Below are 20,318 nucleotides of genomic sequence, written 5' to 3' on the forward strand. Positions count from 1 at the left end.
TTTCAAAGTTTCGCCGCTGGCCGCTTCTAAACGAATAATGAATTGAATAGGGCGTCATTGTATAATTTGAATTTGCGTCCTGTGGTCTGCGGTAAAATCGAATCTGTCCTTTACACGATCACCAAGTATCTTAGTGTTTCGTGCGTTGATATCTCGAATCGGTTCCAGTCGCCTGTATTTATCGAATCTCGGAAATCGATTATCTTCAGGTTTGAGGAGCTCCGAGCGAAAACGGTGCATTCTATCCTCGGCAACGAAGGAACGTGAATTGATAGAAACGTTAGCCTTTGTCTTTTATTTGGCCTATTTTTAGTTTCCGAGAGAAACAATTTTAATTAAACTTCCAGGTCAAAAGATACCGATTGTGAATAACGATATCGTGAAAATGTTAAAAGATAAATGTACTTACATCTAATTAAATAAACGTCACGACACCTGTTGGTCTCATAGCAGACTGTAACATTTGATCCGAACTATTAGAGGAAACGATTAATCGATTATATATGTGGTAAATATGTATGAGAATTATTTTTAAAAATTAAAGAAATACGATGAATTAATACTTTTCTCTTCGTAATCCCTTAGGACTTCGTAGTAAAACGTTCCACTTAATCTTGCAATTTAAACTGCACAGTTCGCGATGTACATTTTATTTTTCGGTTTAAACGACTGAACAACTTTGGGTGAATGTTTTTATAAAATCACGAGAAAACATTGAACACTTTAACGATCGATCGGGCAACCGTTTAAAACACAATTAACAATAGGTAATTGTTTCATAAATAAAGCAAGGGACGGCCGAAATCATCAGAGGTTCATTCGTCCGAGTTTTACCGCACGATTAAATCCCCGAACACGTTTATTCGAAAACAATGAGGGTAGCTATCACGATCTCTGGCGCGCTCCGGCTCGGTAAATTAGATTTTCCTAAATTTCACGTCAAACCGTCGCATCGAATGTAGTTGCTAAGCTGCGAGCAGAAGCCAATTTTCCGTCCAGATTAGATCGTGCAAATGGTATCTCTATGCAGCTAAGGAATCACCGTGAATACGTGTCTTAGTTAGGCCCGTGTGTCACGTGAAAACGCCAATTACGGAGACGTAATTGCGCTTTCGACAATGCTCGTTTCGCCCCTCTTCCATCGTTACGTCCAATACTCACAAACTCACAATCGTATTTTCGATTTAATAATTCAAGCTCGTTTGCGATTTCCATATTGCGTTCGTTTCTCCGTCATCATCGAGGAATCGAAGCTACGATTTTCTAGATATACAGGTTGTCCAATTTCAATCTATAAACGCAAATTACTGGTAGATTGTTCGCCATATAAAAAAATAATTTCGACGGCAAGTGGATGGTTTCAAGGGGGACACAATCTGCAGTGTGTAATTCATTTTTCGCTAAATACGAGCTTAACGAACGAAACGTACTATCATACATTTTGTTTAACTGCATGTTCTCTGTAAATCTTAATTTTCGATACTTTTTCATCGAGATTCCATGATGCTTCTATACGTATAACGATCTAATTTCGTTATTAGAAAGAAAAGGAATGCTTAAAGCAATAGGCTGACAACATTAGCCAAACGTACAATTAGAATAATTGGCAGGAAAAAGGTAAGCTGCATGCAATTGCAGGCGAAATATTCTTTCACGCAACATTTCAATTAAATTAGCCTTTTCGCGCATAACGATCGATCGCAAGTACATTGTCCACGGGAAGCATTCGTTCGAATGAAATAATACAGGTGCGGCGATCGGTCGTTACCGTGGCCAAACATAACCGAAACGAAGCTCGAATGGACACGCGATGATCGGTGAAAAAGTGAAAAAACTCGATCAGTCCTCTGGCCCGTGTTTGGGTTCCCAGCATTTTCGCCACTTGACAATATCGCGCAACCAAATTCTCGTCGGTTTCGGTTTCACACGGCAATCAATAACCTTCGTGTTCACTAGCGTTCTACATTCAATAATTCGCACTTTCAATAACTTCGTGCTGGATATTTATCCTATTCGATCGTCGACCGACATGAAAGTGTGAGTAGATGGAATATCCGTTATTACTATATGCTTCGTTACATATATAGTATCGAGCATTGCTGGAAATTCCGCATTGATAAATGAATAATGTAGCGATCATCGATGGTGTAGCTGATCTATCGAAGCTTAGTTAGTTTCGACAAGGATGAAGAATATAGCGGTGAAATGTTCGGTGAATCGTAAATGTGACAAATAAAAAGGTTCTTCAATGGAATCGAAGAGCGTTATTTTCAATAGATCATTTTCTACGATAATTGTTTAAAATTCTGTAAAAGCTAGACGACGGATGAAAATGTATGACACAAGATTGGTTTTAGTACAAACAATTGCGTAAGGTATGGATTTCAAAAAGTGAAACAACCTATTAGAATACTTATCGCAAAGTAGTACTTTTTAAATTATTAATTACTTATTGAGGTTTTTGAATAAAAATAATATGTGCCTATCTTGCTTAAGACATAAATCAATATCAACGTAACAATCGAGAAAGGTAACCAGTTGCTATTAATTTGACCTAGTTATCTGACGTATTTCGAATATTCGCGGAATTACATTATATTGAGAAAATAATTAAAGTGGAACCATCATCAGTACAGCGTTTAAATTTCCACGAATTGATCATCGATATTTTACTACTTGAAAACACAATTCATAAGTGAATTCCTGTGTAATAATACCGTAACAGAAAGTAAATATTCGTGCCAAGCTGTATTAAACATTAACGCGGTGACGTGATTCTGCGCAAGTTTTGTTTGCCAAATTCTAGCTAATCCTACGCCAAGTTTTTGCTTCTCTCGTACGTGTATTAGGTTGCCGGAAAAGATTCTTTCGTTTCATAAGGTGATAATAGATGAATAACAATTTCTGTTTTATATTATTTTATTGAATTAGGTGTGATCCATTTCGTTCTATTTCTATTATTATGTTCGCGAATAATTCAATAAACGAATATAAAACAAAAAACATTGCGCGTTTATTATTTCCTTATAAAACGAAAGAAACATTTCGGACAACCTAATATACAGGGTGGTTGGTAACTGGTGGTACAAGCGGAAAGGGGGTGATTCTACGCGAAAAAAGAAGTTGAAGATATAGAATAAAAAATTTTTTTTTTTAATTTTTCCATCGAGACAACGATCTACAGTGAGATCCGTTATAACGAGACGCGATAAAGTGCACGCGTACCGAGCGAAAATTCAAAGTCGATTTTCTAGAAAACAAAGCCTCGAACGAAAAATTTTTATTATATATTTTCGACTTCTTTTTTCGCGTAGAATCACCCCCTTTCCGCTTGTACCACCAGTTACCAACCACTCTGTATAGGTAGGAAGTGCGTAGTAGGAACGAACGTAAGGAAATTTGTTATCAAACAAGATCAATTTATGGAAATCGTCCGATATTAAGGAACGTATTCGATGACAGGTCAGTGAATAAAATTTTCAGCTATCCCATATGCGTTCTTTCATATCGACGATTCACGCGTAACGTATTCACGGTTCACCGAATCTACTGAAAAGAGCAATTCTTTTCTCATCGTTATTCCTTTCGCCATTCAGTTAGATTTGTATCATCTTCCTGCATTTACGCGTTATTAAATCCTCTTTAATAACTTTCGTTACAAGAGTAACTTTAATCGGAGAAAAATAGCAAAATTAAACGATTTAACCCTGTCGCGTTAAATGTACAAACGTGTAATATCGTGATCGTACATTAACAAATTATTAAATAACCAAACTATAAAACGTATTTATTTTCGGCAGAACTGGTCTTAATTTTTATTTCTTCTTTGCGGAAAATTAGAATTATACGACACTTATATGTTTCTAATATTAATAATTAATGGAAAAGAAGATATTTTTCTACAATCCGAAACAGAGTCAGTTATGACGCAGTCGATATAAAGTTCCTGTGATAGAAAAGTTTTATTTTGTAGAAACAGTGATTGAAACAGCGAATAAAATGTAAGATCACGTAATGTGTGCCGAAAACGTACAGACCATGTATCGTAAAAGTAGAAAATATGACAGGGAGAAAACAAATATTTGCAATATCAGCGTTTTTTCATACCATGAAAGAACCCCTTGGAACCATGTGCGACCAGCAGTAACAGTTTTTCCGGGACACCGAGCAGCACAGAGGAAGGGTGTCAACCCCTACCTACCTTCCTCTAAATTTCTCGTGACTCCTTATGTTAGACATGAGATACGAGTTTATACAACTTCTCGTAGCCTTGTTTTCTGTTTTCTAATTTGGAAGATGCTCCCTGTGTTTTGAACCTTCTACCGAATAATTCCAGTATGATACTGCGCGAAATTGTTTACCCTGCTCCTCCAATTCTGTTATTAAAATCCTTCTCCCTCGTCGAAGAACGTTGAGCTTGTTATTGAATATTTATACTTTCGATTTGTAAGAGAGTAAACGAATTACAATTTTATTCTATTATTTATTTTCAAAGATTATTTTATTCTTAAACGATGAAAAAGTTTCAGCGGTAGAATGAAAAAGATTTGTTCACTTATTTACGGAATCTAATTTTTAAGAATTACAATCTATATGTTAATATGTATAACTTTGATTTCAAATTTCGTTAATAATATACAAAGGGAGCAAAGCGTAGGAAACAAATAGTTTTCTTAGCATTAAGAGTCCATTTTATGTACAGAAACGACCAAGTAATATAAGTATGACGAACCAAATGGTTCATAAGTAAATATTTGGAAGTATTCATATTTTCCAGCTTCGAAAAATACGATTCGTTTAGTTCACGGTGAATTAAAATCGTGAATAGTGCTCTGGTGAGACATGCTATCACAGCTTCGAAAAATATATTGACTTTTTTACAACAACAAACACACCAGCAAATTCCAATAGGATGACTAGTACTATTGTGTAAAAAAGCTTTTCAAAGCGGCAGCCAATAATTCACTCTAAAGTTTCTCAAAACACAGAAAAATATCGCCATTGGAACTATTAATATTCTAGAATTAAATCGCGACTGAAAAGCAGCTCTTGACAATCGGTATAAAAATTTCTTTCAATCGCGACATTCATCAAACGAAAATAAAGAAAAAATCTTCGTTTCATCGGTAGCACAATACCGATGGATTCGAGTTTATGTATAATTTTTATGAAATTTAATCGTAATTTAATCCATATCGGCAGAATTTCGTATCCTATCGAATCATTTCAGCCCTGAATCGATCTGAAAAACGCGTTTCACTCGCGCTGGACGAACGAACAACGACCGCGAGACAAAACGAACAAACACGGTGCCAACACCGCGCCTTTCTATGCTATATCTCTCCCTTTATTTTTATTTCTTCGTTGATCGAACGAAAAATTTCACCCTGATAACCGAGTTATCGGGGCTTTTTTTCGAAACGCGACCCGCACTCGTTATCTCGTTTCGCCATACCCCATCCCAGAGATAGTCGAAGGTTGATGCACGCGGTTCCGCGTTAAAAATGCGCCGTGTACCTCTATTATCGTCGCTAAGCTTCGGCCTCGCAATCTTCACGCGGTCCAACGATATTGGATTTTCGCGAATTTCCATTTGTTAGCCGCGGTCAAGCGTTTGGTTTGGTTATAGGTAAGCTGATGAACCGTTAAACCTTCATCTCCCACCACACGCAAGATTAACTACTTTCCATCTGATATTCCGACTGCGTATCTCACGAGCCCATCAATCACGCGCCTGTTAAATTAATAATTAAGCGAACTCAAACGCGCAGCGGCGATCATATAATCCATTGATAAGCTGAACGATGGCTCGTCGAACCGGTTAATCCATGTATCATCGGCGTGGTAAAAGAGCGACGTGGTGGCTATGGAAAATAAATTTTTCAGGAATTCAATTTCAAATGGAAGGTTTAAAATAGAAAATTATTAATTACTGTACAGTACTTGGATTTTTTCTCTGATAGGACGAGGGAACGAGATAAATTACGGTTACACACTACGGATCATAGCTGTTAGTTAGGTTGTTGAGAAAATTTGTAACGTCAAGAGACGTTGGAAGAGAACGTATTTTTAGCGATATAGAAAGAGAACGTTTTAATGAGCGATGTATGGCGTCATTTGTTTTACCGACTCTTGCCGTTTGTAAGTTGACCGGTCTTTTCTTGAAAAACTCGAAAGGAATCGCGATCTATGCTGAAACACTCATTATAATGTAGTGAAAGTGCCGGAAGCAATGGAAAAAAGGTTTTTTTTCTAGTATTCCACTCTTTTAGATTCTTTCGAACGTAATTATGCGTTCATGAAGTAGAAAATTTTCTTTAATTAATCAACGACCAGGAAATTTTATTCTATTTTACATAATATCTTTCTGATTGAGAATATGAATGATAATGAAATGAAGAAAGTTCCGTTATCGAGATTTTAATTAAAAAGATTTGTCTTTGTCAGAGGGAGAAACTTGTTTAATAATTTAAAAAAGGTGTTCGATAAAATTTTCCTGAAAAAACTGAGTGAAATCGCCTCTGTCAAGGGGAAAAAGGAGGAGATGAAACGAAGTTTAATCACAAGTAAAAATCGCGGACAGCGATCGGAGACGAAACTGAAACTGAAACAACCAACAGGACGCGTTAAACGAACTGTCAAAAATACAGAGTCGACGGAACTGTGTTGTCACGCTCCGTGCTGTGGTAAAACTAGAACGTGTTGCAGATCAACGTCGATCACGGCTCGAAGGTTTAACCGTTGGCAATTCCATTTTAAATTATCTGCCGGTATCTTCCGTTAAAAGCAGATTCTAACTCGTAGAAAAATAGAGGTTGATTAAAAAATAAACCAATGGATTTGAAATAAATTTTAAATCAATTTTAAATAAAATTGATTTGAAATAAATTTTAAATCAATTTTAAGTAAAATTAGAAAGTCGAAACATTTAATTGCTACATTTTGATCCTCCTCTCCGACAATTTTTTCCGGCATACAAACGTTCGTTCGTAATGAAATCACGAAAAACATTGCATTATCGACAATTATAAGGACCAAATATTCGATCGTGGCGTTTTATTCTGGAAAATGACGCGTTTTACAGCGTATCATTAATTCTGTGCAATCGCGCGTTACGCCAGGCATCTTTAGCATAGGCGAAACGTTTATTTTTGTCGTTAGAATTTGCACGGCTCTAGCCACCGCTAGAATACGCCTATTTTAAGCGTGTTGCCTCTAGGAAAGTTTATAGAGAAATATCCCGTGATAAAACGTGCAAGGCCTACTGCTGGGGGAATCTAATTAAGGTGACTCAATTACAAACTAGAAACAAAGTGACTTTATCGTAAATCTCTCAAAAAACATTGCAACTTCTAATTTACATCGTATTTTCCTCTTCTTTGTCATTGTACTATCTCTTTCTTTCTTGTTCTTCCTTTCTTCCCCTCTTCTTTTCTATAGTTAGTTTATATAGAATAATATAGAATAAATTCATCGAAATCGTCGAATTGATATCATTGGAACCGATGTCTATCATTGTCACTAATTACTCTAATTTGTACTTTATCCGATAGAAAGTTTTGGGAATACTCTCTCAGTTAGCTATCGCGAAAAAATATAATCTCAGACTTTTTGCTTCAACGCTGGTGGTTTTCAAGTTTCTGTTAAATCAACCGCAATCACGACGTTTTAATTTGAATTTCTATTTATTATTCCAAGCTGCGCGTTGATAAAATTGCCTCGTCTCGATCTACGAGATCCTATCTTTAATTTCCAGAATGTTATCTTTATTTCAAACACAATTGATCGAAGATCGTTCGCCGATAGAAAATGTTCCACTGAAACCTATCATAAATCTATAATAAACAATTTCACAGGTGAGATGACGAAAATTGAATAAATTAGCATTACGTTCTGGAAAATATTTCTCTTTCCACCGCACTGTACAAATTCGAAAAGAGGCAATTACTCGCAATCAGAAGAAGAACGCTATGAAAATACAAATAACCAAGACAAGGAATTCGCGAACATAATTAACGATATCCCGGTATAATTACTATTTTCAAACGGATCAATTCGTATTAGTTGCCGTGATCGATTATCGATATTCTCTTCGATAGAACGGTTTATATCCACGTGAAAGCGTGGCTTCTGGACGAAATCGTCACTTTTTAATGGTTTTTATTTAGCTTACCTTTTTGTCTGTCTGTCTGTCTGTCTGGGTGGAATTTTGTAAGCGAAGCTTTCCAACAACAAAAATACAATATAATTTTCAAAAAATTGACAACTTTTTTTTAATGGATTTTATTTAGCTTATTTTTCTGCTTGTCTGGCTAGATAGGATTTTGTAAGCGAAATTTCACTCAATTTGCGAACGTATAGAAAGCTGACATTTTACAAACTAAAAGGTAAGAAATTAAATATATAAATTGAAACAATTAAAAGGAGGTGATTTTTATTTAAAAATATACTAAAAAGAAGAGAATAATTTTTAAATAATCAGGTATCGTTCCAATAAATATTTCTCTATTTTTATCTCGTTATCGTTATCGAAGATTACCTTTCTTGATTTATTACAAATTTCTTTATCCAAAATGTTTATTCAAGAAAATGCAAGAGTTATTGACCGAATGGAGGATACATCGTTAAATTAATACAACGAATCACGTTTTTATTTTTATTAATATGAGTTCAACAACTGAATAATGTCTTATTATATGATTATCGCGTATGCTCGATATATACAGTTTCCCTGTTATTATTTCTTTCGTTTACTTAATGATACCTGACTGAGAAAATTATTTTCTATTTTTAGTCAATTTGTAAATAAAAACTATTCCTTTTTAATTTTTTAATTTACGTACTTTACTCCTGTTAGAACATGATTTCAAGAAACAATAGTTTACGAATTCTTCCTATTTTCACTCGCCTCAGGCATCAAGCCGTGCACACTGTATACGCGTGCTCGCTCAACCGTCGATTAGTGTTAAATGCATTCGCAGAGGGATTAAACGATTTCAGCTTTCCGAATAATTTTCTTTTTCTGTAAAAACACATTTTCTGTTTGACGAGCCATTTGAGCTTTCAATTGACTTTCTCGTCGATTCGCTTCCGATGATTTTTGAAATTTTTGGAACAACTTTTTTCCCGTTGTTTCAACAAAGCCATGCGTAACGGTCGGGTACATTAATCTTACTTTTAGAAATCCACTCGCCCATCTGTCCATGTTTTTCGTTAGAATTGCCGAGAAACATAGCGTGGAATTGGCTATCAGAAAATGGAACACAGTGTAATTAATTATGTTAAATAATCGTTATGTTGGAATCGTTTATTTTAGAAAGCAGAATCTACAAATCGAGAGCAGTAGAACGATGGGTTATTCAAATTCTATTTACGTTAAAACATCGAGCTTCGTAATGCGAATTGATGTTACGTTAAAAGTACTAATTTTGTAATTATGATATACGGAATAACATTGTCCCGTAATCGTTTTCAGGGCTTGTCGTTAATTAATGCTAATTGTGATGTAATGGTAAATAGTGTATAAAATTACGTCCCAATTTGCAATTAACAAATTTTTTAAATGCTCTAATTCAACAGTTTACTTTCTCTATAAGCTTCCTGTTGTAAATTCCAAAAATTATTACCTATAAATGCAAATGTTCAAGAAGTCAACAATTTACCATCGATAGATTTAAATATTTATTTTACACAGATCGAATAATCAGATTCTATGTTTCTATGTTTATCTCGGCCAGTAATTAAGAGTTTCGGCCGGTTTCCTACGAAATTTCTAAAGATATCGAAAAGTTGGGAACAGCAGCGACAGTTTATTTGGGTCAAAGACGAAACAGAAAATTTGTGCGTGGAACTTAGAGCTTTTTTTAAAGCGCGAGCGGCTAACGGACCGCTTGAAACTCGATTTCGTACAGCGGTTACGCGCGTCGATTCGAGTCAAGTCGTTAATCGTAAAACTGTCAAGAACTGAAAAACTCCTGTATAGCGGTCGACTGGCCAACCGTCGCAGAGTTGCTTTTCCAATATTTAAAAGTTCGCCAACTGCAACGAAAAATACATTCGCCGTGCCATCGGCTCGTTAAGGCGCGAGAATTTTCGAGTCGCGCTTTTTCGCCGTTGATCGCTGCAAATTATCTACCCGCGAAGCAATTCTCGTCGTTAAGGACGATGCTTCGAAAGAAAGTATTTTTCTTTTTTGAGCGGAGGAAAACTAATGGAATTTCGTCCCAAAAATGTAGCTTCTGTTTTTATTTTCTCTATAACCGCTAAGAAAAATGAAAGATCCCTGATTTTCGTATGCATATCGTCTATCGAAGGCTAAGTGGATTTTGCACGATGGTTTTGAAGATTTCCAGTGGAATGTTAATTTCTTCGAAGATACCGTCAAACTGTCATTTTACGAGAATACGATAATCACACGTGTGTTGTACGCGGAATTTCAACATCGCAATAATCGACAATTTGGCAGTCTCTGTAGATCCTCAGAATCGGCATGTAAAATGCGCTCGAAAGATTTCAAATTATTTGTGCGAGCAGAGACGACTAATGGACGAATATCGTTTTGCACGTTTAATTTCCAATCTTTAATGAATAAGATAGGAATAAAAAATGGGCGATTTGTTATTTTTCTCATAGGTTATTTAAAAACGAAAGAGACTAATTTTTGGAACATCCTGTATTGTACAGGACTATTTACACGTGATTCTTTAGTTAATTTTAACTGGTTAAAGATACTTGAATTTTTCGTGCATCTTATAGTTGCTGGAGAATGGAAACGAAATAAAGGCGCGAACTATGGAAAAGTTTAAAAGAGTATACTATGAAATTCCAATGAATGAAATTTTCTGGTTTTTTGAAGAAGTAAGTAGCTGTACAATTTTCACTTTGCAAAAGTAATTCTTTCCGCCCTGCGAACTTTTGCGTGGAAGGCAAGTAAAAAGTAGAAACGTAGGTAGAAGGTATTTATTGCTTTGAGAGAAGAATATTCATTTGATTTCTTTTCTCTTGTAATAAACGCAGCTGAGTTGCAAACTTTTTCAATTCGCCGTCTTTGTTACTTTCGTTACTTCTCAACTGTTTCAAACCAGATGGAAGCATAATTTACAATTTAAAAGAAATCTAACAACGTTAAATCAAACGATATTTCCCAGCACTTGTTTTATCATATCATATAAACTGCCCCTAATATCACGCGCACTGTGTCATATTTCATTTCGAAAAAAATGGCCATCATCGATGCGTGAATAAATCACGGATTTATTGGCATTGAACGATACAACGTATTAGTCTTGTCTTATAAAATCATTCGTAAGGGGAAAAAAAAAGGAAAAGATGATACATCATTTGTCACGCTGAAGAAACAAGGAACTAAGTCGCGATAGAGAAACGAGCAATCCATTTACTCGTGGTCGATGTTTATTTTTTCAAGTTTCATGCATAAGAAGGGGATACGTGAATGCGAATTAATGAATGTGTATAAAGAGAAGAAAAAGGTTGATCCGCTTAACTGCCGCAATATTCTCATTCATATCAAAACGAGCTTAACTTTAAAATAGTTGTCTTTCACGTAGCAAAAACAAACAACGGGCTACGAGTAAACGTTTTCCTACAAGTTTCTGTCCTGCAAACGACGAGAGCTGCGCCATTACGAGATTAAAATTCCTCGACCTCTTAATTCACCAAAAGTTTATGCACGAATTTGCTTGAATTTTCCTGGCACAACTGTCACCTTTGAATTTCACATCATTTCCTTCATTCTGTTTCGCAAGTTTCATTTTTCTCTCTTCTTTTCTACTGCCCCTGTTTCCATTCGTCGAGTTTAAGCTCGACATTGTTACAAAAATTTATCGACTACGCTCGATGAAACGTATCTTGGCTCGTAAAAGTGTTCGAACGCTCTTGCAATTAGGGTGATTAACCCTTTGAACGAACGACTCTCTTTTGAGGAAAGGCAAATGGAATTATTTCACGGTGCTCGATGAGAATCGTGAATCTACGACTTTTTGTTTGAAATGAACTATTAGTCCGTTTGTAAGGTATAAAATTATATTAAAAGTCAAAGCGGTAAATGCTGTGATATCTCTGAGCTGAAAGTCGATAACTAAAGCGCTACCTTTGATTGTTGGAATTTTTTCCTATCTTCTGATTCCAATATTAAAATTTTTGATAATTTGTTACTACTTTTCTGAATATTACGCTTTAGTAGTTTCATCGATGGTCTGTAATTTTTCGCAAACTTCTGTTTTACCTTTCAAGTCGTAACATTATGAAACTGCAATTATCTGCACCTACTATAGAACTTTCCTAGTAATTAACACTTTAATTAATAATGGAGAATATCGATCAATAGCTCAACTTTTATATACGTTATCTGTAGATAAATGCCAGTTGGTATCCTACGTGAAACAATAATGTTTTAATACTTATATAAACATTAAAAGTACTTTAACTTTTGCAAAAAGTACACAAATGTAATATTTTTAAAAATATTTGGTGTTCTACTCAATATTTGCAGTTTACGAATCATTTTGTATTTAACAAAGAGTGCTATCGATAAAGTGTTAATGTAACTAGAAAAATATATATACAAATGATTCCTTCCATCAACCTTCACCGAATTAAATTTTATTTAACCGTCTCGATACTTTTTACGACAGAGCATTGCTAAATGTAGTGTAAAATAACTGCGAGAGTAAAAAATCAATACTAATGACATTTAAATAGAAATTCTACAGCAAGAACATCAGATTTTCCGGATCACTATTCGTCATATTACGAAGGAAAATCAAAAATCGAAAGTACTTCGGAAAAAGCAGCGCCCACACAATCAGACTGAAGCAGCTGAATCAGCCGAACCATTGTTCAAAAACTAAAGAAGAAGCTGCGTACTTCTGCTCCAAATCATGCAGCAATGGCTGCTAACTGTTCGAGAGGAGCTGTACGCCCTAAATTCTACCGTAGAATTTTACGTAGCTGCATTGCCAAGTAAATCTCCTTATACAAAAATACAATACGCTATAATACCCAAAATAATCCGAAGCATGAATTTCACATTGCTAATCGTCCTAAACGACGTTAGTTCGTAAGAAACGATAGAGTCGTTTTTAACACATTCAGTCTGATGAATTTCGAGCGAATAATTACCGAATTGCGAATGTTCAACTTCACGTTTCTATAAACATAACTAAAAAGATGGGGAAGCGATTAGTGAGAGATTCGTTTCACTCGCTAAATATCATAATGGCACGATATTATACTTTTGATATTTTATTTATATATTTTTCAATACCACGTGCATTCTTTCGATTTCTCAGGAATACATAAAAAGCCGCAATTTTATTACCTTCAACCTATTTCCCATGAACGCAAGAAACATTGTATAAAGCAATACAGTCATCAATTCTCTCGGAACATTTGTCATTTCAACGCATAAAGGCGCGTGGGAAGCTTTCAGCTTGAAAATAAAAACATTTCCTCGGACATGAAGTTAGTTGGCATCGCGAATGGAGTTGAAATTGCGGCAAGAATTCGACCAGCCCGGCGCAGCGGAACAATATTTGCATACAGTCGCCGGATATAAGAAAACGAGCGCGAAATCGAAACGAGGAAAGAATAAAGTTTCTCTGTTTGTGTATCCCGCGAGGGCATTGCGAGAAATTTATGGGGTGCACGTTGCCGTTGCGAAGATAGGCAACGCCACCGTGAATACTCGCCGCGTTTATTATCGAGTTCGCGACCGCGTGAGAAATTCCGGGATATCCTCTATAGCGACTGCTAAGAAGTTAATGAACTTTGAAGAATTTCACTCTTCTAGCGCGAGCCTTTGCCTCTGGTTACGCAGAAATCATCAGATTTGTTCACGCCAACATATTCGAATTATCTTTACACAGTACAGAACTATGTTGTGTGAGATATTTCGTTGGAATTAATTAACGCCATCGAAACGATGGTAACCAAAGTAACCCTCGACCATGCTTGTTTTTTCCAGAAAAGCAAAAGAACACTCTATCTACTTTAATTTCTGTTCTAAACGTTTCAATGCTCCGAGCAAAATATTTATCACGTTACATAATTCCTCCGAGTGTATCCGTAATTACATGATAAAATAATTATATCTAATTAAATCATGAGGTTTGGATCGTGAATTTCATAGTAAAACCTTTTATCGAACAGTTTATTTTCATTCGAAGATATATCGACCTATGCATGGATCATGTTCTATAACATCGACTCGATTGATTGCTATAACGCACTATTATCTAACGAATCGAAAAATTCAATAGACGTTTTTATCACGAACATTTACAGCAATATAAAATTCCTGAAAGTCCTCGCTTAAAATACAAGTCGATGCAAATACGCTCTTTGACCTGACTTCCAGATAATAAGACACGGGCCTCCTAGGAAGCTTTCGCTTGCTTTACTTCTGTCTGGTAGTATGCCCAGGATGAAACGCAACCTTTCTTCCTCCTTCCTACCTTATAAACCATCCTTTTTCTCCTCTCTTTCATCGTTACAGTTTTCAATAATAATTTAAGAATATGTACGCAAAAAAAAAGAAATTGAATAATTAAATATTCATAAGTTTGGCATATGTATGTGTAATTCTAAAAAATATGCGATTTTTTCAATGTCGATGTGAGTAAGGTCTTAAAACTAAAGGAATTTAATATCAAAAAATTGCGAAGTATATTAACTTCGTGCTGGTTTCATATCCTGCGTCACATATTTTATCTGGATATCAAGTCGAAGAATACTCACTGTCAAGTCAATGAAAACATTGCTCCGCATAGCAGAGAGAACGTATCTAATATTATGGGTAATAAATTATTGTTCATGTGTTCGAACGACGTGACAGTGAATTATTCGCAAAAATTATTGAAATATCCATGAAAAATTTCTGCAACGATAATTCATGCAAGGGAATGTTTCGACGAAAATAAATCCTTGTATTCTCTTGCTGTTACCTATATGAATTTATTAAATTACCATACTTATCGTTGCTCTGACCCGAACATTATTTACATCGTAGCGTAAATACGTGAAGAGCTTTCTTTTTTTAAACACGCCAGCGCTGCTAAATCCTCGGAAACTACGCTCCCCTCACTTGTTTATTCGGATGATTTTTAGTTAATATTCTGTACGAATTTTTCCTTTCACATTTTTGCTTGCGGAATTAATATGATTAATATCAAATATAAAAATATCGCGCAGTGATACAACTTTCACGTAAATTTTAGTTTTTGTAACAAGGATATTTCCAAAAATATTACTTTGATTTAACGTATGATATTATTCAATTTGAAGGAGAGGTTTGTCACAGAATTATCAAATATAAATTTAAATATTTCTCACACATACTGTGACTCGTGAAACACTCATGAAACACTCGCCATACGAAACTTTTAGATGTATATTACATGTATACACAAAACATTTTTAAATTGCATTAGCCACGGTGTACATTCATTTGCAAGGATAAAATATGACTGCACATTTTCAGATTTATTTCAAACTTTATCTATACAATTATGATAAATGAGTTTCCTTATGGTGTTAACGAAATTTCAAAAAATTTCACACATAATACACGTATAATACACATAATACACGTATTCGTAAAAGGATTTGAATACTTTCGTCAATGATTACACTGTACATCCGCTATATCTCTTCTTAATTAAACTAATTGCTTGTACTATACTGAGTGTTAAAAAAAAGGACCCAAGGGTTTAAGCAACTTTCGTACCCATTCATCAAGAGGAACAAAAAATACCCAATCTTGGAAAATCAGTCCTTCCGTAGAATCGATATTTATCATTTACGAACACTCGACGTCGTAAATGAGTTTCTTTTTTGAACGTAAACAAAGAGAATGATTCAAGGTTGTCGATACAAAATTCTTACTGGCACCAAAGTAAAGCGACATCAAGAAAGTAAAAATCTTGCGCGTTATACTAAATGTTCGATATGTTTCCCTTGCGTCACAATGAAAAACTCATATGTATTTATCATAGTCATAACGTAGTCCTGAATCAATCTCTTTGTTTACTTTCAACGAAGAAACTTATTCGCTACATCGACTGTTCGTAAATGATAAAAATCGATTTTACGTCGAAAGGATTGATTGCAGGACATATACCGATTGGACATTTTTCCTCCTCTTGGCGAATACTATAAGCCCTTAAAGTCTCCGACCCTGTATACCATAATCAAATTTTAGAGAGACGAAACGGAAAACAAATGCTGGAACTGCTGACGCTTGAACTGAAACGCTTCGTTAAAAAGTTATAACGAAAGTACGAAATGACAATGGACTGACGTTTCGTCTATACAACATAAGAACACATTACCGATATCTATCTGATACGTTTACACAAACTGCAATGTTTACTCACCGAGGTCAAGTAGCCCGGCGATGGTTAAATGACCATTACCCTCAACGATGAGGTCGAGGAGGATCGCTTTCTTGACCCTCGAGATCATCAGATATCACGTCAATGGATTATTATTTTGTGCGAAACTGTGAAGGAGAAAGTTTATCGAACAAAAATGAATACACGTTGGATGTTAATGCAAAGATTCGAGACCTATTTGACACAATTTTCTGTTGCAAAACCGGGACACACTGTATATTTTTTAATCCAGGAATTACGAAAAGCAGTTGTGAGATGTTTGCAATTACTCTATTTGTGGCACATGGAAATGTGAAAACGTCGCTTGGAAACGGCTCTTGGAAACGTTAAAACACTCTATAAAACAGCAGGTTCTTTTCTGCGTAACCAACCCCGTGGAAAACTAGAAAAATCGAGCAATAATGGTCAACGTTGAACAAGTTGAAAATAAACCCCTACGGGCTATTAATTGGTATCAAAAAAAAAAAAAAAAAACAAAAGGTAAAAAAACTCTCAGTTCCCTGTCGTTAATCATAGCCGTGGAAAAAAGTTACAATTAGAACTATGACCAGGAAAAATTAAATAATATCAAATAAAACGATGCGTTGATTAATTTACACACAAAAGGGGCGATATAATCGCCAACGTGGAAAAATCATGGATGAAGAAAATTTTGGAAAAATATGGTGTTTCAAAAAATAGAGAGAATTCAAATGTGACAACTCGGTAGAAACAGAGGGTTCGTACGAAATTAACTGGTAGGTTTGTTTTTTCGAGACGAACTACGAACAGATATGACAAATGTGGAAAAATCTGCTCTAAAACGACCTGAAACAATCCATCAGAGGCTCATTGTACGAGCTCGAAATTGTGATCGAGCTGGGTTTCTGTCTCGCTCGAAGATTCTATGTCTATAAATGTGCACCGTGCTTAAATTCGCCAGAATATCACATACTTGTCTCGTGTTATATAAGCAACGAATTAAAATTTTTATACAGTCGTTTACGTTTTATTATGACAATAATTTCTATATAACGCTTGACGAGTTCTTCCTCTGTTCAGTCGCTCGATGACGGAGACGATACCTCCAAGCAAGTTTTACAGACGGAGCATCAATACTGTGCTCTGTGAATCTAATCCTGTGGATGCCAAGAATTTCCATTTCTACTAATTGTAACCAGTAAAATTAATTAATTAATCTTCGAAAAGAGAAAAGACTGTAAATTGCAATAAATTTGTCCGTACAGTAGCTTTAACGAATATCGCGTTATCAATGTTACTATAACAGAGCCAGATCAAAAAATCTTTCCATTCCGATAGAAAATATCTTAAATTAGAAAATTTATAGACAAAAGAAATAGTCTACTAAATATATAACGGAATGGGACAAAATTTCCACACGTTCCGATAACTAATAGTCATCTTTACTTCTGCTTCAACTATTTATAACTATCGTATTCGTTATCCGAAAGTATTTGAATCGATACGATGGCTTGCATTGGCATAGTATTATAAACATTACTACGTATTGAATCACGTATCGTTTCCATTTCTGTGATTCTGTATTTACAATAAAAATATTCGCATTAGTAGCATTTATGATTAAACAAATAAACCCAAAAGACACGATATTTATTTACTGAACGATCCACAATAAAATATAACGTTGTTATCTACATATATCTATACGTATACACCTCGTATCGCCTTAATTACGCAAAACATTCCACGATCCAACGTTACAAGCTACTCAACCCATTAACCCGGATCACCAATTGAAATTACACTTCGTGTCGCAGCCAATATTTCCCGGAGCGTCGTGTTTCTCGAGCAACAAACAATCGGGAGGGTTTGTTTATCGTTCGGGTCCAAGTAACTTGGTGACTCTGTCTCGGTTACAACCAGGGCGAGTTCCATGAATTTCGTAAAACACGTTCGTAGGGCGCGTGACACGATCGAACTTCGCTACCCGTTCTCGTTATACGGAAAGCAGAGCCGTACATTTTTTGTCCGCGCAATGCTGGTTGGGAAACTCTCAAAAACTTCCCACTCGGTTTTCACGCGTTTTCCGCTCGTAAATTCCTGCGCGTATCGCGGCCCATTTGTACACAGGCGCATTCCTGCCCTTTCTCTCGCCCCATTTTCCTACGTATCAACGTTCTCTCTCGTCTCTCTTTCTCTTCTCCGATAACCTCTAAATATCTCCTCGAGAACGTGTAACTTTTTTCGAATTCACGCACGAACCGTTTCCACGATCCTTCGACCTATCGTACATCGCGAATTCTCGTCGTATCGCGCGAGATAATTCTTCCCATTTTGCCTTTCCTTTCACGATTTCTTTTCGTGCTGGGCTATCCAAAACTACCGACGAAGAAAATGAAACAACGATAACTCACCTTTAACGCCTTGAGGAAGTTGAACAGAGCCGAGGAGCAGCAGCAGAATTGTCGCGATCATGTCCCAGCCGGTAATCCTGCAAAGTAAATCCAGTCCACAGCCCATCCTGAGAAATCAACAAGCCACGGCGAACGAAAAGGCGACTCAATAATTCACGCACCACATTCGTCAGGTCACTGTACCGTGATCTATCTTCTAGCTTGCCCGACCTTCACTCACGGCCAACACACAACTCACTGGCCAACAACGGACGGCCAATAATTCCCAAACAACAGGTCGTGCTCCGTACAGTTGCACACCAGAAATTTCAACCGGAATGGAGTTCTACGATAACGTAGACTGTTCGTGATGTTTCAAATGAGCTCGAGAGCACCTGCAATCGTCGCCTCCAAGATACTCCCACGAATATCGATCTTTTTCGCGAAACATCCGATTCTCTGGATCCAGATGCAACGCACGCCCGTCAGATCACACTAAATTCATCGTTAGTCACGTATATGGCAAGGTATAGGTATATTCGACCGAACCAGATCCGAAGGAAGACTCTGTTCTGGTATAAACGAGATCCGTCGGGTTGCTAGAAACGTGTCAGCGGAGCGCGACAGGAGAGACGACACGGAGCACGTGCACGCTCGATAAACGGCGGGCTACTATGCAGCCAGCCACGGCGACTGGATGGGAAAGAACGAGAGAAACGACGGAAGAGACGGGGGCAGAGAGAGAGATAGAGGGAGAGAGAGTTGGGTCCAGGGCGTCGACAAGCTGCTGCTGCTACTGGAAAGGGTTTGGTATCCCTCAATGAAGTGGATATCGCGCGCGATCTGCGTTAAGGATGAAGACGATCTTTGGAGAACGATGATCGGTCGAGCCGAGCGCTGGTCGAGTGTTAAAAATCGCGTGGTACCGCGTCAAACGTGTACCACGAGTGTTACGCGTTTGTCGTTTAAACGAGAGAGAAATTCGCGATGAACGACCGACTGATAGAGATAGAGAGGGAGGCCGCGACCGACTGACAGGCCGGGAGACGCGATGGCACGATGCGATACGACCGATTCGTACGCTCACCCGAAACTAAGCGGTTCGTGGCGGACGGCGCGCACCTGTCGTTCCGCTGGTCGCTGCGCATGTCCCTACGAAGGAAGCCGACTGCCTGCCACGGCTGCTCTCGTATATCCGTCCGGGATGGCTCGCAGGTGGGAGAAGCATGCCGTGTACTCATCGTGCACCACTGTCCAAAGGTGGTGGCAACGTCCTGCGATCTCGAATTAAGATTTTTTCATTGTAAACCTTGTCATTGTCATCTTGCAGAATGATTTATCGAACGTTATTCGTTTGGGTAATTTTTAATACTTTCGATTATTTAATTCGTTTCGTCGTATTGCGTATATGGCATGTTTGATGATTTATTGCGTACGATTGGAAAAACTGCTTGAGAAATGCTGTTTTTAGTTGGACGTTAAATGTATTTCTCATTACACGTATTGAGTTGCAATCTGACATTGTTCGATAGGAAGAGTATGGATTTCTAAG

The 20,318-nt window shown here is 36.7% G+C and overlaps 1 protein-coding gene across 4 annotated transcripts in view; it reads right to left on the reverse strand.

Moving 5' to 3' along the window:
• The window catches only part of LOC117211113 (hemicentin-1), a 432,433-nt gene extending 412,521 nt beyond the window's left edge, over positions 1–19,912 (reverse strand). For 3 of the 4 annotated variants that reach the window (XM_033454728.1, XM_033454711.1, XM_033454719.1), the window contains exon 1: positions 18,788–19,904. In XM_033454728.1, the coding sequence (XP_033310619.1) occupies positions 18,788–18,893 (106 nt within the window). In that variant the 5' untranslated portion in view covers positions 18,894–19,904. Of the gene's footprint in view, positions 1–18,787 lie in introns of all 4 variants that reach the window. The other variant, XM_033454736.1, reaches the window with a different exon arrangement.
• Between the last annotated feature and the right edge of the window lie 406 nt (positions 19,913–20,318).

The sequence above is a fragment of the Bombus bifarius genome, unplaced genomic scaffold (assembly GCF_011952205.1).
Source record: "Bombus bifarius isolate JDL3187 unplaced genomic scaffold, Bbif_JDL3187 scf7180000007970, whole genome shotgun sequence".
Taxonomy (NCBI): Eukaryota; Metazoa; Arthropoda; class Insecta; order Hymenoptera; family Apidae; genus Bombus; species Bombus bifarius.